Below are 24,688 nucleotides of genomic sequence, written 5' to 3'. Positions count from 1 at the left end.
AATAGCAAAATAAAACAAACAAACAAAAAAATGGAAGCCAGAGAATCCATTTGGTCTGATGTTCCTTTTAGACTAGGGAATGATGCCTGGATGCTGGACAGCCTTAGGCTTCACTGGTCTGAATCAGGTCAATTCCATTCTCTAACAGGACAAGGGAGTGGGAAGGCGGAAGAGTAAAGGGAACTCTGTGTGTTTTAAAGCCTCCCAATTCAAAAGATGAAAAGGAACAAATTTTGCCTTTTTTTTTTTTTCAACTTTCCCCTAATATTAAGACGGGGGGATATGTAACCAGTACCGTGAGAAAGTACTAGATTGGGCGGGCCTAAGACAAGGCTGCCCAACACCACAGGGCAGTTCCGCCAACCAGGTAACTTGGGACCCAATCACATGTTATGCCTCAACAAAGGTAACAAGGAGGGGTAGAAAAGACTCTAACACATCAGACTGTGATTCAGTCTCAGAAATTAAGAGGGAAAAGAGATCAAAATGCTTTGCTCTGAGATTACCAATGCCGCTTCTTGACCCCATCCCCATCCCTAGTTCAGGCTCGAGTTACATACAGTGGCTTCTGCAGTAAGCAGAAGAATGAACTTGGCACCATGCATCACTTCAAATTTCACTCTGCTATTCTGGCCTGTTGGTTTCCACCCTTGCTCACACCAGCCATGCCCCTGGGGGAAGACAGTGGCCACCAGGAGCAGAGCGCCTCGCTTTTGTCCTAATTGACCTCCATCCTCACATACTTCTTTCTTTCCCAAGAAGCCTTTCTCTGTGCCAGTCAACTCTTTCTGCCCAAACACAAAACATCTACCACTGTACTATCCAACACACCAAGCAGTCACTGACCACATGTGGCTATTGAATTCAGTAGTAAAACTAGCAGAACCTTAGCTCCTCGGTCACATAAACCATGCTTTGAGTGCTCTGCAGGCCCTGTATGTGCCTGCTGGTCACTGTTTGGGCAAGACTGTCAGAAGCTCTTGCTGGGCAGCACAGCTTCCAGGCTCTATGTCTGGCCCCGGTTTTCCTTCCACTTAGTTCACCCTTCTGCTCCTTGAAATGTGGCTTCTGTCCTTGATCTCAATGCTCAAAACACACCCCTGAATTAATGAAGTGCTCATGGCAATGTCCCATCTTGAGCTGTCTTTCTTCTCAACCTCCGGAAGTCATCCGTCCACGGCTAAATTAGCAGAGCTGCTGCCCCTCCATCCATCCCTCCGACCAGCTCCGCCTGAATCCCTCCTCTGCGCATGTCTTCCTGTTTGTTTCGTTCCTTTTACATCTGCAACTGTCTTTCGGGTTCTAGATGTACTTTCGTGGTCTAAACGGCCTGCCACTCATACGGCGTTCTGAATCCTGCATCAGCCAGCCTATCCCCTCAACGCCCAGAATTTTGTTTTCACCTGGATACCTGCCATTATTTCAGACTCGTCTCTTCTACCCTCTCCTGCCTCTTCAAACCAGGACTACATGATCTCCCTAACCCTTCAATGCTACCATTTTCCTAGGATCCAAACCAGTCACTCCTGACCTTCTTCCTCATACGACGCACACTCCATCGTGTGTGCTTTCAGTGCTGTCTCTCTACAGATGATGATCTCGGGGAAAACTGCAACAATCTAAGCCAGTTTCTCTCAAAGCAAACTTGCTGCTGGTGTTGCGTAAGGAGATTTCTGACAACATACGCTTGTGAACTTAAAAAAAACTTACTTGCTGTATTGTTTTCATGTGCTTTAGGAAAAATCACTAGCAGGCATCTAACCTTTTACTTTAAATCAGAGTTACGTATCTTAAGACAAATTTGAAAATAAAGAGTAAGTGTGAAGAAAACAATAATGTAGGAAGCACATGAAAATGGCAAAAGCCACCAAGTAGGACACAAATGACTCAAATTTGTGAACTGTCTTCTATCTAAATGCATCACTTTGATAATCTGCTCCCCTGTCATCTAGTAATTTAGCCGCCAAATCAATTCTTCATTGCGACTCATACCAGAACATATCCTTGTTCAAAATCTCCAGGGGCATCCCCATCCCCTATAAACCCCAACACGGATTTCTCGACCTTTACAGCCGTTATAGCCTTCCCGTCGCTACCGATGCTTCTAGTCTCTTGCTTTTTAACCAAAATGCTTAATATCCACAACCCTCCAACCAAAATCTGTTTGTCAGAAATCCAATCCTTTAGAACCCAATAAAAATGAAGAGGCAAGTTTTATTATGTTTATTAAGTACCTATTATGTGCCTCCTTCTTTGAGTCTTTGTCATCCCCACTGAAAACAGCCTCTTCCCCTGCTGAATTTCCACAAGCTTATTATTTGTGGCGCTGATCACAGACCATCTTTAGCTTTATATATATGCTCTCCTACTAGACTCTGGGTAACCTAAAAATAGGGATGATGTCTCCCTCTTTGATTATTTCTGTCCCCAGCCTGATAACTTTATGGCTTCTAAAGAGAACAGTTCAAGTGTCAGCTGAACCAATCAGTCTGTACCTTCATCTCAAAGGCTGTGTAGCAGGAGGAAATGGTGTGAACAGGAAGAAACCTGAATTCAATGAGACCTCAAGTTTTAGATTAGGGAAAACCTTTCTTTGATGGCTCTGTTCAAACGAAAAGCAAGTTGGAAATACATAATTTGCTGAGAAACTGAAGTACTCGGTGTGCTGAACACCACACAGGTGATTAGACCTGTACAAGGACAGCTGCACTACTGGGCCCGGAACCGACCCCGCTGTGGAAGCTGGACTAGGAGCTTGTGAAGTGTTGCCAGGTAATCCCACAATATGAAGCAGAACAGTTTCACTAGCAGAAATGTATCATTTTTAGGGGCGCCTGGGTGGCTCAGTGGGTTAAAGCCTCTGCCTTCGGCTCAGGTCGTGATCCCAGGGTCCTGGGATCGAGCCCCGCATCCGGCTCCCTGCCCAGCGGGAGCCTGCTCCTCCCTCTCACTCAGTCCCTGCTAGTGTTCCCTCTCTTGCTGTGTCTCTGTCAAATAAATAAAATCTTTAAAAAAAAAAAAAAGGAAATTTATCATTTGTATGTATGTAATAAACTATCAGCACCTTGTGCAATTATCTGAAGCACGCGTGACTGGTTGTTCTAGTTTTCCCAGTAACGATCATTTATCATCTCCCTTCTAGTCCACCAGCACACACCAACGGGCAAATGGCAGTGAACCCCCAGAACGTGACAAGAGTTTGGGCAAGAAAACAAAAATGTGCTGAAAACACCGTTTTTCTGTGACTTGGGATGGTCTAATTCGTTAAGTTTGCTGCTAGTACATTTGAGTCCGATGAGTACTCTCAAGAGGCACCATCTGAACCACTGGAAGAAGGGCCGAGAACATGTGCTTGGGAGGCATGTGGGTGCTACCAGAAGAGAATAGACCAAGGAGGAGGGGAGGCTTCCAGGTGGCCAGACTCAGGAGCCCCCAAGTACAGGACTCGGACTCCTGAAGCCGGTGCGGAGGACCCCTACCCTACGGGACCGCTGCTAAGCCCGCTGCTCCGACAGACTCCGATCAGTTGAGCTTAAATGTCAAGAAAAAATAGACACACACAAAAGTGGCTTTGATTATGTAAGTCAGGGAGGGCCTACAACAGCTGTTCTCCACATCACACCCCAAGGCTCCCTTTTAGGGACAGCAGCAGCTTTGTCAATAACACAGATGCGGGGAGCGTGAGGCTTCCGGCAGCTTAACATTTTAATTTAGGGGGATGGGAAGGAGCGGAAGAATACATAAGTTGCTTTGTGCCCCCCACTACATCCTAATGCTTTGGGGACCAGCCAGGCTGACCCAAATGGAATCCAGAGCGAGAGTGGGGCGTTGGGCTCCCGGAGGAAAGGGGGCAGATCCAGAACAGAGCAGAAACGGTGAGGCTTATCTGTGTGAGAAAGTAAGGAGACTCTGGGTGAGAAGGACTGGCAGCAATCTCCACAGCAACTGGGGAGGAAAGGGAAGAGAAGGCAGCAGGAACGAGAAAGACAGCCAGACACTCCAGCCGGAGTCATCCGGCTTCTTCTCAGGGTTAGTGGGAATGACGGAAAGGGGCGGGTTAGCGTCAACGATCAAGGGTCCACAGCAAACGGATGGAATCCCCAACAACTCTTTCTGGTGCTTTTTACCGCCTGGCTTGCTCTGGGACTCAGCTCAATTCTTTGGTGAATTTGGTTGTTTCCAATCATGGCTGTTTCCTCTGAACTTTACTATCAGGACACAAATTAAATACACCCAGGAGGTGTGAATTCTGTTATGCAATGTTGGGGCCCAAGTCACTGCTCTCTGGGCCCTATGTCCTTAGTTATATGATGACATGAATCTACCTTCAGCAGTGTCCCTCTGAGAAGACCGAATTGGAGAAACAAATAGAAACACCATGGTGTTATAAAGAAGGGTCTATCAACAAAAATTTTTAAAAAAAAAACAAAAAACCCATGTACATCAGGGTGCCACTGCAGATCCAGTATGAAAGGTCACCCAGCTTTTGCCAGTAAGTAATCAGCACCAATATTTTAAAAACAGCTTGAAGTTTCTAATAACCAGAGAATAAAACCAAAGCACACTATGCACAGCCTGTAACCCCAACCACCCACAAGCCAAGGTCCCAGCCCCGCTCTACTGTCAGATAGTTACATAGAGGTCATGTCATTGAGGGCGTGGTCCAGCTCCTCGCTAATGGCCTTGTACTTCAATTTCTGGGCATAGAGCTCATCTGGATACGCACAGGAACACCGGAAGGGACGAGGGGACAGAGTGAAAGGTATCAGAAGCAGATGACAAGAGGGAATCATTAAAAATAAGGAAGAGTGTGACTGTGGGTCTAATACCCCAGGTCAGGAAAACATCTGTCCAGATGGCCACAACAGGCCATTTTCAGATCCACCGTCCCACCAGGACCACTGGACTTCTCGATACCTCTGGTCAATTATAGTCAGGATTGAGAATCTGGGCACACCCATGACTAGAAATTCCTATTACCAAAATACTATTCCCACCCAGTTAACCCAGTTCCTAGCAGGGGTGACACAATAAAAGTAGAAAAAGGAGAAAGCACTCATTAGTACTCTGACACATCTTCTCTACCAATCAAGACCAGTACATTTGGTCCCTTTGTTCTACAGGCTGCCTGCCCAAACCCCCCTGAAGAAAGACTATCCTGCTACCCAGAGCATACCAAAGAACTGTATCTCAGAGTTCTCCAAGTCTATTTTTGCTCATTAGAGCAGACCAGTTGCCAAAATAGGGGGACAAAAAGTATTTAGAAAGCCCCTCCCCGGGGGGGGGGGGGGAGGAGTGCCAGGATGGCTGTTTGCTGAGCCTCTGCCTTCGGCTCAGGTCAGGATCCCAGGGTCTGGGAATCAAGTTCTGCATCAGGTTCCCTGCTTAGCAGAGAGTCTGCTTCTCCCCCTCCTCCTTGCTTGTCCCCCGACCCCGCAAATAAATTCTTTAAAAAAAAAAAAAAGAAAAGAGGGGCGTCTGGGTGGCTCAGTGGGTTTAGCCTCTGTCTTCAGCTCAGGTCATGATCTCAGGGTCCTGGGATTGAGCCCCGCATCGGGCTCTCTGCTCAGCAGGGAGCCTGCTTCCCCCTCTCTCTGCCTGCCTCTCTGCCTACTTGTGATCTCTCTGTCAAATAAATAAATAAAATCTTAAAAAAAAAGAAACATATTTTTAAAAAAAGGAAAAAAAGAAAAGAAAGGGGTGCCTGGGTAGCTCAGCGTTAAGCATCTGCCTTAGGCTCAGGTCATGATCCCAGGGTCCTGGGATCAAGCCCTGCATCAGGCTCCCTGCTTCTCCCTCTCCTACTCCCCCTGCTTGTGTTCTCTCTCTCCCCCTGTGTCTCTGTCAAATAAAATTAAATTAAAAAAAAAAAAAAGAAAAGAAAAATTAAAAAAAAGAAAGCCCCTGGGATTCCTCAGCTCTGAGACATGGACATTTCACAGCTGCCTCTCTCAGAGATCCCCCAGAGCTTCAGTGATGAACAGGACTGCCAACGTCGCCGTGGGGTACCACACACCTCACTGCCTCCCGAAAGCGCGGCTACCACTTCAGCCCAGAGACCAAGACTACTATGCTGGAGGTAAATGCCGTCACTGCCAGCCTCTTCCAAGGAAAGGACACAAGTTCCAGAATACTAGGTAAAGTCTTAGCAAAGGAAAAGGCTGTATATGTAAAAATCCAATTCTAGATTTTGACCTTTTTCACCTCGCTGGGACACAGGACAGGGCAGGGGGCACGTGGCAGGTCACCACCAGCTCCCTCTGGCGGACAGGGAAGGAGGCCGCCGGCCCCGGGCCAGGGCTTCCTCGGCCCCTCTCCTCTCCCCGGCTCCGTACCTTCCAAATCATCAATTGTCTTCTCCAGCTTCGCGACCGATCTCTCAGCAAACTCAGCACGGGTCTCTGCCTGGGGGAAATGGGACACCAGACAGAATCAGAGATGAAAAAGACGATAAAAAGGATTCTCTCTCTCCTCCACTTTCTAGGCACAGAACTTTCAGAACCAAAGCCAAGCCTGTCTGAGTCTTAAAGAGTGCGTCATACGCCTCTGACTGTTTTGATTCCTTTCCTAGAACTCCCTCAGCTCACCTCCTTAAGTTTATCCGTGAGAATCTTTATCTCTTCCTCGTATTTGTCCTCCTTTTGCGAGTACTGTAAGAGAAGTAGAATAAAAGTTTCAGAGTGGAAATTTCTCACACAGACCCTACCCCCTGCCACCACATTCACTCATACAGTGAACAGCCTCTTGGAGTTAATGTGCTGAATGGCCCATGAGAAAAAGAGCAAGGCCCATTTCTAGACAAAAGATCCTTAAAATCCACAAACCAATTTCCTTAGAGTCTTGATACCCTCTGATTAGAATCTTCCAGACCTTTATTTTTAAAATGGACCTCCGGTTTTATCTTATTCAGATCAACCCAAAGAGGTTTTTCCTTCCTCCTGTTTAGTAACAAGTAGGTGTAATGACAGCCCAAGGCCACATGGCGGAAACAGCCCCACGTGCTGGTAAAAGCCAGTCATCTGTCTGGACTGCCTCTAGCTCTCATCCACTATTTGATGTCCCTATCAGTCTGCTAGAAAACCGCCTGGGCCCTGTGATTACTGCTACTTCCCACGGCGGCCTCAGCCTCAGGAGGACATGACCCCAAGCACCTGAGGCCACGAAGTGATTTTTCACTCAAGGAATCTGTGTGCACAGGAATTAGCATCCAACCCAGAATCTGGATGACAAGGACGCATCTCACTACGTTGTGTAAGGAATGGGTTTCTCCAGTCTTTCATCAGGGGCAGGGCTGGGCCCAGGCCCCAAAGCCTGTCACCATCACAACCAGCCCCTACCTTCTCCGCCTGAGCCTCAAGAGACTTGAGGTTGTTGGTGACATTCTTCAGCTCCTCCTCCAGCTCAGAACACTTACTGTGAATGTTTTAAATACCGCAGGAGAGGAAAGGGAAGAAGGAGAGAATAAAAAAAAAAGGGAGAGAGAGACACACAGACGTGAATTGAACCTATATGGAGAAAGAGCTGGAAGGCATACTGGGGCAGAGAGAAGTTCCCGGGTCACCTGAGCAAGTGTCAGCCCTCCTCCCTCTACCACAGAGAGCGTCAGAAGCCAGGCCCTCCTGGGCTAGGACTCAGAAGTCTGGATACTAAGCGAACACGTGAGAGAGACCCCTCACAGGAACAAGCGCTAACCGCTGGCTGGGGTGGAGGTGGGATCAGACGTCCGACCCGGACAGGCCCCGGGCCACCCGCGGGAGGGAGCGGCCCCGCAGAGAGGTGGTGAAGCCGCTCGGGAAGAGACGGAAGAGGCTGAGTAAGTGGGAGAGAGTGGAGCATTCCATGAAGAGATGAGAAAGCGCTCAACAAACCAACCAGTGGAGGGGAGGCAGCTGTCGGACAGACAGAAGGACGGAACAGAACGGAAGCACACCACACACCCGGAACCTGGTCGCGGGTCTAACGGCTATAGTACCTTTTCTTCAGCAGCACTCAGACACTTGAGGTTCTGGTCCATCAGTCTGATCTGCTCATCCATCTCCCGGCAACGGCTGTTAGTGACAGTCACGGGGGTCGCACAAGCCAGGTTGTGGGGAGGGAGAAAGGTCAAAAAGGACACAGCAAGGAAACAAGCAGCAAAACGGGGGGGAGGGGGATTTTTTCCAAAAAATGGGAAGAAAACACCACCATGGTCATGCTATGTCATGTCTGGGACAGGGGATACCAAGGAAGCACAAATACATGCGCACGTCAGCACTGCCTTTGTTACGCAAGGCCCAGAAGGTGCCAACAGGGGAGCACTTCCTGTCTGCCCTTGCCCTTGCCCTCAAGTTCCCCAGGCTGGCAACGCGGTAAAAAAGAGATGGTAAAAAAGAGATCAAGAGATCGCAAGTCAGCAGAGCCTCTCCAGGTGGGAGGACCCTTTAAGGGCCTGCAAGTTAATTCTTCACCATATGTTAATTAGTCTTTATTTGCCCATTTGCAAACCCTCCCTACAAGAAATAAAGGAAGCCTCATTTGTCACCTGTCACTAGTCCAGAGCGTTCAAAAAGCGCACAGCCATTCATTCTCAGGGCCTAAAAAAAGCCCACTCTCTAGGCCCTGTTTAACAAGGTTGAAGGTATGCTAGTTGATTTACATTAATGCGCAAGCCAAAGGGAAAGGGACAGAGCGGTATGGCAAGATTTGGGGAGCAAGATACTCACGACTCTGCCAGCTCAGCTCGTTCCTCCGTGCGTTCCAAGTCCCCCTCAATAATCACCAACTTCCGAGCCACCTATAGGAGAAGAGCCCATAACAGCTCGGTGAAGCAAAGAGGAAACCATTTCCCTCTACCCTGATTCTTTTTCAGAAACCCTACCACACTGAAGAGGACACACACAAGGCACCGTACCTCTTCATACTTCCGATCTGCCTCTTCTGCAATGTGCTTGGCCTCTTTGAGTTGGATTTCCTGGAGTTCCATCTTTTCTTCATCCTTTAAGGCTCGGTTCTCAATAACCTTCATACCTCTGCCAAAAACAACAAGGACTAACGTGGCACTGATTCCCTGGGGAGTCTACCACCAGCTCACAGGGAAGGACTAGGAATGGCCCCTTTTGAAGCCCATGCCTCTCTGCCTACCACCCCGAAAGAACTCCCACACCAGCTGCTTAAGCATCTGCTTCGGCTCAGGTCATGACCCCAGGGTCCTGGGATCAAGTCCCACATCAGGCTCCCTGGTCGGCAGAGCCTGCTGATCCCCTGCTTGTGCACTTTCTCTCTGACAAATAAGCAAAATCTCTAAAAATAAATAAATAAATAAAATGAACTTTTGTTTTCCTTTTTAAGATTTTTTTTTTAAGATTTTATTTATTTATTTGACAGAGAGAAATCACAAGTAGATGGAGAGGCAGGCAGAGAGAGAGAGAGAGAGGGACGCAGGACTCGATCCCAGGACCCTGAGATCATGACGTGAGCCGAAGGCAGCAGCTTAACCCACTGAGCCACCCAGGCGCCCCTCCTTTTTAAGATTTTTATTTATTTATTTGACACAGAGAGAGAGAGAGAGAGATCACAAGTAGGCAGAGAAGCAGGCAGAGAGAGGGGGGGAAGCAGGCTCCCTGCTGAGCAGAGAGCCTGATACAGGGCTTGATCCCAGGACTCTGGGATCATGACCTGAGCCAAAGGCAGAGGCTTAACCCACTGAGCCACCCAGGCGCCTCTGAACTTTTTTAAATAAAAAACAATACACCCTTAATATTAAGTAAAAAGTTTAGGATACAAAGTAACCCTCCCCACCTCTACTCCTGCTCAATAAACTCTTCATAACCCTTCCAGAAGGGTTTTATATATAGATAAAATCCAAACAAACCTCACCCCCACTTCCCCACACCCCAAAAGAATCATGCACTACTCCGTTCTGCAACATGTTTTCTTTACTTCCTAGGATCTGGGAGGCTACTCCGCACCAGTAGAGACCGCCAAATTCCTCACCGTCATAGCAGCACCGTGCCCACGTGTTCTGATAGAGCATTTCTGATGCTGAAAGCCTTCCTCTGACCTCACGCATGTCCTCACACACCTTTGTTCTAGTCTAACTCACAGCGGCAAGAAGCCAATTGGCTACTTTCACCAAAGATGAGTTTTGATTTGGTTCAGGGACTGTGGTTCTCAACTACAGACACACATTATCAAACAAACTTTAAAAACATCAACACCCAGAGCCTGCTTGCAATGGACTCTCACTGAACTGGAGTGGAATTGCAGGCATTCTGATATTTTCGACTCCTTGGTGACCCCCACCCCTCGCTCCCATGATTCTCGTGGCTGACAGAGCTTATCTCACACTCAGTGCCCGGCTCCCGCTCCAGAGATCCTGACTCCGAGATGAGGGCAAGGGCTGAGAAACTGAATCTTCACCGAGTTCCCAGGTGCTGTTGGGCTGGGAGCTCACCCCGAGAATCACTGCTTTAGGGAGACTAACCTCACAAATTAAGCCTATGATTCCGTGGAGGCCATCCTGGTGACCCTATTTAAGAAATGACTCATTATGGGCACCTGGGTGGCTCAGTGGGTTAAAGCCTCTGCCTTCGGCTCAGGTCATGATCCCGGGGTCCTGGGATCGAGCCCCGCTTCGGGCTCTCTGCTCAACGGGGAGCCTGCTTCCCCCTCTCTCTCCTCTCTGCCTACTTATGATCTGTCTGTCAAATAAATAAATAAAATCTTAAAAAAAAAAAAAAAAAAAAGGAAATGAACCATTAGATCAGTTTCTAGTGTAACACCAATTACCTAAGGTCCCAGCACCCAGGTAACCCTTAATCTGCCTTCAAGTGAAAAGGATATGCAGAACAGAAACAAAGAGGTAAGTTACTATTTTTATATGTTAACTAGGTAGAATTTAAATAACTTGGGGGGGGTGGAGCAGGGAGCAGGACTGTAAGGAAATCCTCCTGTCTGTCTGTCCTGCGCTCCTGAAAGCCGCACCCCACCAGGCGCCTACACACCTCTCGCTCTCATCAGCAGCTTTCTCAGCTTCCTCCAGCTTCTGCAGGGCAGTGGCCAGGCGCTCCTGGGCGCGGTCCAGCTCTTCCTCAACCAGCTGGATCCTGCGGTTCAAGGAGGCCACCTCAGCCTCGGCCTGTGAACAAGAGAACGGAGAGGCAGAGCAGAGCTAAGACAGGTGGGGCGCCAGGAAGGAGCCAGGGTCCAACATGGCAACACCTGTCCTAGTGCAGATGAGACACGATGACACAGACGCCCATTTCCTCCCTTTCCCATCAGCGGATTTCCAGGTGCTCCACAAGAAGCATGTTTTAAACCTCAGTTCCTTGCCCAGCCCAGTGCCAGTTAGCACTAGCTCCTTTCTGGACTCAAGTCAAACTACTGAACATGGGGCGCCTGGGTGGCTCAGTGGGTTAAGCCGCTGCCTTCGGCTCAGGTCATGATCTCAGGGTCCTGGGATCGAGCCCCGCATCGGGCTCTCTGCTCGGCGGGGGGCCTGCTTCCCTCTCTCTCTCTGCCTGCCTCTCTGACTACTTGTGACTTCTCTCTGTCAAATAAATAAATAAAATCTTAAAAAAAAAAAAAAATTCTACAGACTACCAAAAACCTTTAAAAAAAAAAAAAAAAACTACTGAACATGCTAGTGTCAGAAAACGTGGCCAGTGAAGGGCCCCCTCTGCCTGCGCTCTGGCGTAGAAGGGCATTCCACTCTTTAGCAACTTTCTTCTAAGTATCTCAGAAAGTGAAAATATAAGTAAGCAAAGTCTCTTAAAGAGGGAAATGTGAATTATCTATTAATTTGCTGCTCAACTCAAGTTGTTTACCCTCCAATGATCTTATCCTAATATACCAGGAGGGTCACTAGCCAAGAGAACATTTTTCAGAGTAACAGTCCAGACCAGAAAGCAAAAGGATCCAAGATCGGGATAACCACCCTCCCACCCCATGACTGGCTCCCCATCCCCACCTTGTCAAAGGTGACAACAAGGAGCTCTCCTAGCTAAAATGACCTGCCTTGGTGACATACCGGAAAAATGGGGGGCAGAAGGCAATGTTTCCTCCAACGCCTCCCGCCACTCCTGCAAATTTCTCCGCCGCGACCCCTTGCTACTCCCGCAGCCCCCAGACTTCAGCCTCACCCTCCCCACCTGACAGTCCTCTCGCCTCAAGCACAGGCTCAAACTCAAGCCATCTCACGCCTCCTCCTTGACAATGGAGTGAGAAACAAGAAACAGAGGCTGCCTATACGTGCAGGAATTCTACTGGCAGAAAAGCCTCCCTCTTAGGACTACCTCTCCCCTCCATACGCCTTTACCGGAGGCAAGTGGCCGCTGCCACAAGCACCCAAGAATTTAATCCACTCTGGAAGCCAGCCGGTTCAGCTGCTTATCCAAGCGTTTGGTTAACGTGATCTCTCTCTACGGTCCAGATTGTGTCTGAATTCTATTACCCTGATTTCCTGCTGGCAGTCAGGGTAGGAGCAGGTACAGAAATAATCTGGGCCACAGTCCCTAAAGGGAGGAATATAGCCCAAAAGACTCCCGTTAAGAATCGGGTTATTTGGGGGGCATGGGGGGGTGGTTCGGAGAAGGGGGAGAACTCGGCTCAGTCAGTTCATCCAACTCTTGATTCTGGCTCAGCTCTCCAGCCCCACCTCAGGCTGCGAGCTGGGTGCGGAGGCTGCTGGGGACTCTCCCTCCCTCCACTCCTTCCGGCTGCACTCGCACTCTCAAAAAAACCCAAAACAAACAAGCAAACCAAATCAGGTTATTTGGCACAAAGATTTCCAAATACAAACACCGGAGGTTCAAAGTACTATCTGGGTTGGGACTCCAGAAGCACCAACCCCCAGGAGAAAAATAACAAGGAATCCACAGAAGCTGACATTACTAAGAGCCCATCATGTCACTATCCTACTCAAAATACTACAGAAACGAGTACTCTCTCATCCTGCCTCTTCCAGGAAAACAGATGTCCCATGGCCCCTAGGACAACACACACTGCACCTCAAAAGCTCAGAAAGGGCAACAGGTCAAGATTACAAGAACAAGTCAAGCTACCGGACAAAAACACCGCCAGTGCAGTGTTAACCCCCTCTCCCCCCTTCAAATGCCTAGAACAACAACAACAACAACAACAACAAAAGGAACCAGATTTGGAAGAAGCTCATAAAATGAGTCCCCATCTAGCTCACCAGTAGCTACCCAAACAGAGAAGAGAACAGGGTACGGGGGCGGGATGTAGGGTTTCCATGACAACAAGCTGGCTCCGGCAGTTTCTCCCACAAATCAGCATTTACAACAGAATTCTTAGCAAGGACGAAAAGGGAGGAGAAAACTCTCTTGGTGCCCTCACAGGAGCATGCGCACACTGAACGAGCTTGGATCAAAAGCAGAACCAGCAGCCATGGGCGTCCCAGCAAAAGCTTAGGGGTGGGGGGTGTGACACGACACACAAACACTGTTCTCTTTTTTTCTCCTCCTACAGAGGACCAGTTCTCTCTACAACGAAACAGAAGTTTGCAGAATCAACATCTTTGACTATGTCTAAGGGAGTAAGGGAAGACTTTTGCCTCAAGCCAGAATCTGTGTGCAATGCCTGTCCAGATCTATCTGTCCTGCAAGACGCTGGCTGGGACTAACTCCTGCAAGTCAGGATGGGAAAAGTAAACTTTATGCTATTCCAACCACCCTAGGCTTGGCATATCCAGAAACAGTTTTGAACTTTCAGCCCACCTACCTCTGCCCCCCCAGAGGATACATTCTAAGGGCTTTCCTTTAGGTAATAATCGGACTCTCCATGGTCCAAGAAGCAGAGATCTCAAGGGAGGAGGAAGGTCACACCAGCAATTTGTTCAAGTTAGTCGACGGGCCGATCAAAGCATTCGCCATGAAATGACTCTGACTTAAACATTACCATCCTCCACATGGAAGAGTCCCCAAGCACACTACACACCTCCAGGCAAAGAACTGACAGGGCACTGGTGCTCCGAGGCAGATCAGGGCCAAGGACAGAAGGGGACTAGCCTAAATCTGGCACTCTGCCACTCGGGGGTTTCTCTTTTTAGAAGAAAGCCAGAGATGAAATTCAAAGAAAACCAGTAATGGAATAGTCAGGAGTGAGCCTGTGAGCAAAAGGGCTGCTGGGTATCACCTTGTTCACAAATGTTCTACCCAGGGAGACCCACTGTCCTCTGGCCCTTGAAATTCACCAAAGGGGAGGCAAGCTGGGGGAAGGGAGCACAACTATCTGCCCCGGAGCAAACAAAGGTGGAGTCTACAGGAGGAACTCAGAGCAAAGGGCTATTTGCCTCTCCCCTAGGAGTGTGTGCTCTAATGTGAAGGAGAGAGAAAGGTAATCAGCAAGAAAGTAAATCTAAACCAAAGGTGATAAAGGCCATTGTGCTGTCCACCAGACCCCACAAACAGGAGAGCCACACAACAGCCAGGCATTCTAACTCCTCCAGAGACCAGGAATTGGGTATAAAGCCAGAATCAGAACTGCTGTTTTAAAGCCCACTCACTTTTTCAGTAATATGCCTCAAATTTTTTAGACCAGGGAAAAAAAAAAAAAAAAAAAAGAAAGAAGGAAATACCAGGATAAGTTAGGAGACCCATTAAAAACAGATTAAGAAAAACTATATAAAAATGGCTAATATAGTAAGTTTCATGTCGTGTGTATTGCTACCACCACCAAAAAACCGGGCAAAGAAAAAGACTGCATTTGAGTATTGTTTAAGTTTACCAAGAACTGCAAAGGAGAGAACACAGTGCTACAATGTAAAAGGTCAATCTCCTGAAAACAGAGAAGCAAGATGGATCCCATAACAACTCCAGACTCAGCTTTGGATTCTTCCAGCTTCCCAACAAAGAGTGAATGCTCACACAAAGCAACCAGCAAAATAATTAAGTGACAATCCCACTGACAGCATGAGATAGCATCAGGGAGTGCTGAGTTTGAGCTAAAGAGGAGGGAGGAGCCTAGAAAACTCACATTCCAGAAGGCCCTAAGAGGATACCGTGTAGACCAAGCACCCACTTCCTTTCCAGGGGTGTCTCCTCCTCAGGAGGAGTTCAAAGTTTGCCAGAGCAGAAGGTCAAACGGTTAAGCTCCCTCAAGCTGGAAGTAGAAACATAGTGGTTTCATCAATATTTAACTATCACCCTACTTCCCCATCTGAACTTCCTCACTAGACTTCAACGCTCAACTCAGTATGCAAATGTTCAGGAACAATTTAAGGAACATGTGAAGCTGCTCACTGGGCTGCCGATCACCAGAGCCACCTAGGAGTGGGGTGACAAGGAGACATGTTCTCCCGCAAGGAAAATTACCTGATCCTGCGGAGCGAAGGGAGGAGGAGACGGGGCATCACCCACTCTGGAAGTATTCCTGGGATGCTCATACTGAAATGCTGAGCGCAAGACTGTAGCTCAACACATGGATACCTCTTTAAAGCCATCCTGCCTTCCTCTTTAAGGAGATCTAGTCTCCAAAACAAAGAAGATGAAAAACTGTCCCTACTCATAGTCAGCCAGCCAGTCCATCTCACTGGAATTGATAATTAGAAGTCACCAGTATAATGAATAGGGGAAAAAAATCCCCTGAGAAAAAGGTGACCGAGGAGGACACTCCCAGCACTGCCATGCCCAGTTATAAAAAGAAAAGTGTATTCTAACAATTTTCATGTACCAGCTTAGTGGGCAGCTGCCAGAACAATAATTCTCAGCCACTCACCCAGGGGAGGAAAAGAACAAAAAACAAACAAACAAAAAAAAAACAAAACGGGGCGCCTGGGTGGCTCAGTGGTTTAGGCCTCTGCCTTCGGCTCAGGTCATGATCTCAGGGTCCTGAGATTGAGCCCCGCATTGGGCTCTCTGCTCAGCGGGGAGCCTCTCTCTCTGCCTGCCTCTCTGCCTCCTTGTGCTCTCTCTCTATCAAATAAATAAATAAAAATCTTAAAACAAAAAAAAACAAAACAAAAAACCAAAAAAAATTTTTTTTAACCGGAAGAGAACAAGGAATGGCAATAAACCACAAAAGTTCTTCACTGGGTCTTCAAATTTTAGCAACAGTTACTTTTCTTTCCAGCCTAGAAATCCTCCAACAAAACCAAGGCCTGAAGTCAGGAGGTCATCTCCACCCAAGGGATGCGCCCTACACCCTGGAAAATCTCATGGCTTGCTAAAACTAAAGAACCATTTCTAAACAGAAAGCAGTTTCAAGGGGCACCTGGATGTCTCATTGGGTTAAAGCCTCTGCCTTGGGCTCGGGTCATGGTCCCAGGGTTATGGGATCGAGCCCCGCATCCGGCTCTCTGCTCAGTGGGGACGCCTCTCCACCTACTTGTAATCTCTGTCAATAAATAAATAAAATCTTAAAAAAAGAAAAAGAAAGAAAGCAGTTTCAAGAATCACCACTCATTCCACCAACATTTTACGTTTCAACTTTCCGTTGAACAAATAAATACGCAGTGATCTCTAAAGCCCCCCCACCACCACCACCACTGTGGGGGGTAATCGGGACAGCAACAGAGTAACATCACTGGAGGCCACTTGGACCTGGACTTTGCATCACCCGCACGGCCGGGGTCAAGCAGAAACCCTGACAGAAACCGGCGCTCCACCGACTCTCCGCCACACCAACGGGCTTATCAGCTCTGTTTGGAAGAAGGCTTCTTAACCGGTTCAGCTTGCACTGATTACACTTCGGCAATCAAGGCCCGAGCCTGGAGCTGGCAGAGGTCCCTGCCTTCCAGGTCACCCCGCGCAGGGCTCGGCACGTTTCGCTGGCCGTCCGTCTGCACTAGCACTGCGAGCCAGGCACCAGCTCGTCCTCCGCTCCTCCGCGCCGACCGACAGGGTGGGTTTAGCGGCTGCCCCCGTAAGAGGAAAGAGCCCAGGCCGGAGGATGGGAGGCACTGCTGCGGCCTCCACCTCCTCCAGGCAGGGCACCGCGCTTCCTCTCTGCCGCCTGCTGCCTCATTTCCTGAGCAGGAGGGGGAGCGGAAAAGCTGCCAGCAGGCCAGGCCGGGGGCTTTCCGGCGGTCCCCACCCCCACCCCCACCCGGGCACCGCAAGTCCGCCCTGCCCCACCCAGACCAGGGAAGCACCCACCGCCTCTAGCTCACCCTCTGGGCCGGAAACCTCTAACGAGAGCGAACTCCGCACCCCTCCCCGCCCTTCGCGGAGGAGTGGGGGAGGGAGAGGCCGCGGAGCCCCTCCCCCGGCCGCGCCTGGCTCCGAGGGACCGAATGAATGAGCCGGGAGAGAGGCGGCGGCGGCGGGGGACCACTGCCGGGCCCCGAGAGGCTCAGCTCCCTCAAGGGTCAGGTCCGCTCGGCCGCTCAGCCAGGTGCCCCCTCGGCCGCCTCAGCGCCACCTGCGGCTGAGCCCCACCCAGCCTCCGGGCTCCAACTTCACCTCCGAGCCGGCCGCCCCCGGAGAACCGCGCTGCGCCGCGGCCCGGGGGCCGCCCCAGCCGGGGTCGCAGCCGCGGCAGCGCCCGCTCGCCCTCACGCGCCTCGCCGTCGCCGTACCTGCTCCCGGGCCCGCCTCTCCCCTTCCACTTCCCGCTGCAGGCGCTCGGCCCTCTCCTCCGCGTCATCGGCTTGCTGCTGCAGAACCTGGATCTTGCGCTTCACCGCCTCGATGGTGGTGATCCCGGCCATGGTGCCCACCCAGCCCCTGCTCGCGCTCGGCTTCCTGCCTCCTCCGCTCGGCGCTGCAGCCGCTTCTCACCCCCACTTCCGCCTGCTCCGCCCTGAAATACCGGAACTCGCCCACCCGCCCGGATGTGACGTCACCGCCGCGCCCTGCCGCGCGGGGCCACGGGAGGACAGCCCGCCGCGCAAGCGCGGGGCGGGGCCTCCTCGCGCCAGCAAAGGCGGGCGGGGCTGCGGCGGGGACGAGCTACGACGGCGACGGGGAAAGCGTCGCGGGCTGCGCTCGGTCCGCGCCCGGCCGCGGCCACCCACCGGTCGGGGCACCTTGTGTCCTCCCGCCCCGAGCGCCGCGGGCGCTTCTGCTTCCACCCGCCGCACCCGGGGCCGGGGCTTGCGGGGCCCCTACTCCGCAGTGCCCCGCTCCGCCCCGTCCTTCCCAGGGCGACCCGGGGGTCCTCGGCCCCCGCCCGAAAGCGGGTGAGGGGATCCGGGGGTGGGAGGAAAAGCCGCGGGGCCACTGCTCGTCCCGCGGGGCGCCCGTCTCGGAGCCGCGCTCTGGCCGGCGCCCTCGAGAGTCGGCGCGGTGTACCCGCCGCAGCGTCCGTCGCTCGGGCGCGCCTCTGCCGGCGAGAGGCTGTCCCGCGCCCCCGCTTCACCGGGAAGGAGCCCTCTAGGACGGATCGCTGCCGCCAGGCCCTTCGTCCGCAGCCGCAGGAGCGCCTCTGCTCGGTGGCGCGGCCCCGGCCCGCGGCCGCTCTGCGGTGGCCCGAAGAGCCGTTGGGGCTGGGACCTGCCTCTCCGGCACCGCCACGCAGGCTTCTGGGAAGCGCAGGAGCGCGGGCACCTGGACGCGGCGCCTGCACGCCGGCCGCCCGCGAGCCCTCTGAACGGCGGCCCCGCGGGCGCGGCTCTCCTGCGCTGCGAACGACGGCCGCGGGGCGCCTCGAGTCGCGAATCCTGACGCGGAGAGGGCGGGGGCGGAGACAGGTGCCGCGCTCCGGGCCTGGTCCCGCGCTCCGGGCCTGGTCCCGCGCTCCGGGCCTGGTCCCGCGCTCCGGGCCTGGTCCCGCGGACGCTCGGGCGCCCGCTCCGTCTTCCCGGCCTCCTCTTAAAGCACTGAGCCACGTGGTGGTGTGGGGAAACCGGAGACACGGCCGATCGGACCGCCCTGCCCTTGGTGATGCTCATCTGTGACCCACAGAGTAACCGGCCCCGAAAAAGAAGGAAGCTGCTGAAGGTGCTGTCTAGGACACGCTGAAACGGTTTGTTTCCTGGTTCGCTTTCTACAGAAGACCAACACCGAAGGCCCTCGTTGGCAACCCGAGGACCCTCTCACTCTTGAGAGCTTTTTCTGTGTCTTCACTTAATAAACTTCGTACAAACTAACTAAATAATTACATCTAAAAAAGTACGACGCGGTGCGCCGGGGTGGCTCAGTGGGTTAAGCCTCTGCCTTCAGCTCGGGCCATGATCTCAGGGTCCTGGGATCGAGCCCCGCATCGGGCTCTCTGCTCGGCGGGGAGCCTGCTTCCTCCTCTCTCTCTGCCTGCCTCTCTGCTTACCTGTGATCCCGCTCTGTCAGATAAATAAAATCTTAAAAAAAAAAAAGTACGAAGCAAGGAGCCTATTGAGAGGAAGCAATTGAGACAGTAAGTAATTCGCTTGATAGAGTGAGCTGTACACTGGTCTCTCTCTCCCACTGCCAGGAATCCGGGAGGAAGAACAAGGTTCCGGACCTCGGTAAACTCTACCTGATGACCTAAGAATTTTCCATCTCTTTTTGGAGAAATCTGACGAGAGAGACTATGGAAGCAGAAATGAGACGTTGTCGTCTGGGTGGCCATCAGCAGGGGGCGCTGTTTACCTCCCTTGGTCCTAGTGAAGTTGCGGGAGACCTTATCCAAGACAAACCCAAGACTGCTGAGAGCACCACTGCATTCCTGAGGCTGCTAGATGTGAACACATCATCTTCTCTTGATCCAGGGAAACAGGTGCATTGACTCCTGATACCCTTTAAAGGCATGATGGACGGGCAGCAAGAGGCCCAGTGCTATTGTTTTCCTGGTGACCAACAATACAACAGTCTATCAGGTGTTCTCTGTCCATCCCTGGCTCTCAACCTCCCACCCCTTCCACGTCTGGTATGACCCTATGTTCCAAACAGTACACTCTTCTTTCCCCTTGTTTTACGCTAATTAGCTTCTGACTTCACCTCGGGTTGAGAGGACCTTAGACATCGTTGGATAGCACTGGGAATGTTCTTACTGCCATTGAAGTGTACACTTAAAAATGGTTAAAATGGGAAATGTTACCTGGTTGTGTTGCAGTTCTTCTAAAAAAGGACCTCAGGGGGCGCCTGGGTGGCTCAGTGGGTTAAGCCGCTGCCTTCAGCTCAGGTCATGATCTCAGGGTCCTGGGATCGAGTCCCGCATGGGGCTCTCTGCTCAGCAGGGAGCCTGCTTCCTCCTCTCTCTCTCTCTGCCTGCCTCTCTGCCTACTTGTGATCTCTCTCTGTCTAATAAATAAATAAAATCTTTAAAAAATAATAATAATATGGGACGCCTGGGTGGCTCAGTTGGTTAAGCGGCTGCCTTCGGCTCAGGTCATGATCCCAGCGTTCTGGGATCGAGTCCCGCATCGGGCTCCTTGCTCGGCAGGGAGCCTGCTTCTCCCTCTGCCTCTAGCCTGCCACTCTATCTGCCTGTGCTTGCGCTCTGTATCTCTCTCTCTAACAAATAAATAAAATCTTTAAAAAAATTTTAAAAAAAAATAAAAAAATAAAAAATAAAAAATAATAATAATAAATAAAAAAAAGGACCTCAGACAAATTCAGGGAGGAAAAACTGAAGTTTAGACTGACCTTGCCAACCCTTTGCCCTTTCTTTGTTCAAGCAATCCAAGAAATCCTGTGCTTTCCAGAAAAGCTGCTCAGATAACCAGAACTCACTGTGTGAACACGCACTGACTGACTCCCTCTCCTCTCCTTCTAACCTTTATATCTGCATCAAAGTCACATGCTCTGTTTGTTCATCTCAGAGGTGGAAGCTGCACTGCGAAGGGCTTGGCCAGTTGTATGGGACAGGGTGCCCTTCCCCACAAAAGGCACCTGTCCTATTGTTGATGACTCTGACCCTTGCTCTCGACTTTAAACCTTGCTGCCTACTCCTTAGTCAGCCCTTTTCTCAATTCCTATAAACACTTTCCTTCTTGGATCCTTTGAGGCAGGAATCTCCCGCCTTTTTCTGTAAAAGACCAGACTGTCAGTTTTTCTGGCTTTGCAGGCCCTGGGGGTGTAACTATTCCCTGGTCGGGAGGAAAACGGGAGAGGATATGTGAGTGAGTGGGCATATCATGTTGTGCCAGTAAAAGTCTACAGAACTAGGCTGTGACGGGATTCACCTTACAAGTGGGAGTTGCTGACCCCAGCTTTGAGGGAAGAAACCCTTCCTCTTCCATTTCTTGTTCCCCAGCACACGTCTGCGGGCACTTACTGACTTGTAAGGAAAGCTCCCAGGGTAGGGGGGAGGGAGAATTTACTTACTTATTTATTAAAGATTTTATTTATTTATTTGACAGAGATCACAAGTAGGCAGAGAGAGAGGAAGGGAAGCAGACTCCCCGCGGAGCAGAGAGCCTGATGCGGGGCTCGATCCCAGGACCCTGGGATCATGACCTGAGCCAAAGGCAGAGGCTTAACCCACTGAGCCACCCAGGCGCCCTGGGAGGGAGAATTTAAATGAGGTTTTTTACCCTCTTATTACATACTGAAGTGGGTTTTGATGAATTCCAATACAAAGAGGAGAAACTCCTTCCAAGTGAATCTACCGAGTCCATGCTATCCAGGTGGGGACGAGCGTGTGTGTCCAGCACGTGTGCAACAGCTTAGGACAGACAGAATTTATCCTCGGGAAATTCCTTTATCTTCCAAATAAAACTGAGGTATTGTCTAGAGCTTCTGATCTTTCTAGGGCAAACATGAAGTGGAAAGATCTAAGGTTCGACTTTCTTGTTCTCACCGCCCCTCGACACGCCACCTCCATCCCACGTGCTCGTTTCAGCCTCCAGAAGCTCCCTGAGGGCCCTCAGCCGACATCTCACAAAACTGTCATTAACCTGGCACTGTGCTGGCTTGAGAAAATTCCTGTCCCTAGATCGGCCCAGTGGAGTCCGAGAGCCCTGTCCGTGTGCACCTGGAACCCTGGCCAGCCAATTCCAGCAGGCCCAGAGGCACTTGCCCAAAGCTCTGGAGGTAACCTGCACTCATTGCAGTTTTCTAGGGAGGGAGAATTAATAGTTTGCAGGGGACCAAACTTCGGAAACTATGAATATGTATAATGTATATGATCTGCTTTACCTCTGGCCTCCCGTATGACACATTCAACAACCCTCACCATGTTCCCTGACCCCTGAAAGTGCCAAAAAGCCAAAGAGTAGATGAGACACCTCACAATGGAGAGGCCCCATGTGAAGCTCTGGAAACATTTGTGAATGGCCCACGTTGTGTCTCCCAACTCTTTGCTAAAACCAAATGTGATTTTAAAAAGTATGTGCTCGAGGCGCCTGGGGGGCTCAGTGGGTTGGGCGTCTGCCTTCAGCTCAGGTCAGTCTTAGGGTCCTGGGATCGAGCCTCACATCGGGCTCTCTCCTCAGTGGGGGTCTGCTTCCTCCGCGCACTGTCTCTCTGCCTGCCTCTCTGCCTACTTGTGATCTCTGTCAAATAAATAAAATCTTAAAAAAAAAAAAAAAATCTGTGCTCCTTGGGGGCACACCACCAACTTTGTCGGTGGAGGTCAAAACCCTTGAGCTCAGGGTTAGGAATGCCAGCCTCACGCTGGGTATGAAGCCTTCTTAAAATAACTAAACAATACGTGCTTCTATTTTCCTGTTAACTTAGTGCTAAGAGTTGATGGCATTTCCGTCAATATCGGGACATTTTTTTGTTGCTGTTATGTCGCTTTTCTTCCCAACATCTGATCTTCAACATCTGTAGCCTCTCATCTGTCATTGTGCTAATCTTCGAGTTTGAAGACAGAGGGAAGTAGGTGGTCTAGGGCAAACGTGACGTGGCAAAAAGAATTTTATTTCATGTTTGGTTGGGAAAATCCAACCCTGAGCCTAGAAAAGCTGAGTCATAGAACCAGTGCCACAGAGTAAGGTCTGGGGGTGACACTTTTACCCCATAGGGTTCCTTCTTGCTTCTACCACGGTCTCTCAGAAAGCCTCTCTGCTGCCCTAGGAGCGATGCTCAGTATGGCCTCTCGGCAGCAGTAGGGCAGACACTCACATTAGCCCTGATAAATAAAGCCATATAGGGCCAGGGTCAGTGTGACCTCTTTTGTCCCATTGTGAAATCGGAGCCGGCTCCATGGGGCAGTTGAGAGATGAGAGTTTCCCTATTAATACACAGACCTCTGCGCCAAGTCTTGGACACAAAAGCTAAGAATGTGGCACGGGGGAGGGGTGGGAAAAGTGAGAGCAATCTAGACTCCTTTGCTCGGGTTCTGAGAAACCCTTAAGATTCCTGGGTGGAGGGTGAGACAACATCTGACTTCTCCCTGTGCTTAAGAACAAGCGTGCGTGCCGTTACGAGAGCGTGTCGGCTCATAGAAGATTATATGCAGAAATGCATATGTGTGCGTCTCCGCTCTCTGAACCCCTGCGTATGCACGTGTGCAGGTGTGTTTGGGACGTAGTCCTGCCAGTGCAGCGCTCTGTGCGCGTGGACCAAACCCCTTGTGCCTCTCCAGCACTCACGTCAGCGGCCTTCTTCTCCGCCAGCTCCAGCTTCTCCTGGGCGTCCTTCAGCGCTTCGGAGAACTTGTCCAGCTCGTCCTCCGTCCCTTTCAGCTTCTTCTGCATGGCCGCCAGCTCGTCCTCCAGCTGCGGGAGCCCCAGCAGGCACATACAAGACATGCACACAATGGGGCCAGCTCAGACCCGGGGCTCCTGGGCCCTGAGCGGCCTCTGAACCCAGCCTCGATGTTACCAATCCAAAAGAGATACACTTTCTCCCCAGCCACTCCCAGCCAACTGCTCCAGGACTTGTGCCTTGACGTGTGACCCTGGGATCTCTGACCCTAAGATGACCAAGCCCTGCTGGATTTTCCTCGAAGACCCTGGGATGGGAAATGTCTTAGGGAGTAGGTGCCTGTGACTCCAGTTAAGGCCGGCTCTGTCAGTAGAGCTATGTGACTCTCGATGTCAGGGATGTAGGTTCGAGCCCCACCTTGGATGTAGAGATTACCTAAAAATACCATCTTTAAAAAAAAGTTTTTTAAGGGAAAAGAGATGCTACGCTACGTGCCAAGCTCCCACCTTTTCCTCTAGAAATCGGGTCCTCCCAAAACATGATTCCCGCCCCCCCATTTAGATCCAGCAGACACACCATGGCTCAGAGGGGGGTACTGGCTTTCCCAAGGTCATGCAGGCCATCTGGGGCAAACACCCTAGATGTTCTCTGTCCATCCGGGGAGGTTAGGAAAGAAGAGGGTCCCTCCCACCCAAAGAACAAGCAGACACAGGTGCTCACTGCCTCTCCCACGAGAGCTCTCCGCCTGCCAGTCTTGCTGGCCAGCAGGGAAGAGAAGCTGACAGGTGCCCACCTGCTTACTCCTCTCTTCCGCCTGCTTCTGCTCAGCTTCGGCTTGTTCCGCCCGGTCCAGAGCATTCTCCTTGTCCAGCTTCAACATCTGCATCTTCTTCTTGATGGCCTCCATCGTGAGCAGTGGCTGTTGGTGAGCTGACCCGTCAGCACTGGAGAACTGGAGACCGAGGGCAGAGGGGAGGGGCTGCTGCCTGACCGACTAGGAGTCCCTCAGCCTTAAGTCTTTATCCCTACTCCTGGCTCCACCTCTGGTTCCTAATATGGTCTTTCTAGCTCCTTCCATCCCGTTATTGTCCTCCCTGGGGGAGCGAGCGCAGGGTTAGACACTTTGATGGACTGACATCACCAGCAAAGAAGAATTAGGGAACAGCTGAGGCTGATTTTAGACAATGGAAAGTGGGGGAGGGTAGAGGTTCTTCCTGACCCTGAAACTTTCCACTCTC

The 24,688-nt window shown here is 51.0% G+C and overlaps 1 protein-coding gene across 10 annotated transcripts in view; it reads right to left on the bottom strand.

Annotated features, from left to right (window-relative positions):
* The window catches only part of TPM3 (tropomyosin 3), a 29,627-nt gene extending 5,180 nt beyond the window's left edge, over positions 1–24,447 (bottom strand). The window contains exons 1-10 of one of the 10 annotated variants that reach the window (XM_032318280.1): positions 24,244–24,447; positions 23,396–23,521; positions 10,983–11,116; positions 8,891–9,008; positions 8,703–8,773; positions 7,338–7,413; positions 6,588–6,650; positions 6,336–6,405; positions 4,636–4,714; positions 3,674–3,886 (exon numbers count right to left, since the gene is read on the bottom strand). In XM_032318280.1, the coding sequence (XP_032174171.1) occupies positions 3,883–3,886; positions 4,636–4,714; positions 6,336–6,405; positions 6,588–6,650; positions 7,338–7,413; positions 8,703–8,773; positions 8,891–9,008; positions 10,983–11,116; positions 23,396–23,521; positions 24,244–24,357 (855 nt within the window). In that variant the 5' untranslated portion in view covers positions 24,358–24,447 and the 3' untranslated portion in view covers positions 3,674–3,882. Of the gene's footprint in view, positions 1–3,673; positions 3,887–4,635; positions 4,715–6,335; positions 6,406–6,587; positions 6,651–7,337; positions 7,414–7,972; positions 8,049–8,702; positions 8,774–8,890; positions 9,009–10,982; positions 11,117–17,515; positions 17,752–23,395; positions 23,522–24,243 lie in introns of those variants that run through there. The other 9 variants (XM_032318276.1, XM_032318278.1, XM_032318284.1 and 6 more) reach the window with 9 other exon arrangements.
* Between the last annotated feature and the right edge of the window lie 241 nt (positions 24,448–24,688).

The sequence above is a fragment of the Mustela erminea genome, chromosome 17, assembly GCF_009829155.1.
Source record: "Mustela erminea isolate mMusErm1 chromosome 17, mMusErm1.Pri, whole genome shotgun sequence".
NCBI lineage: Eukaryota > Metazoa > Chordata > Mammalia > Carnivora > Mustelidae > Mustela > Mustela erminea.
This window is presented reverse-complemented; position numbering and strand designations above follow the sequence as displayed.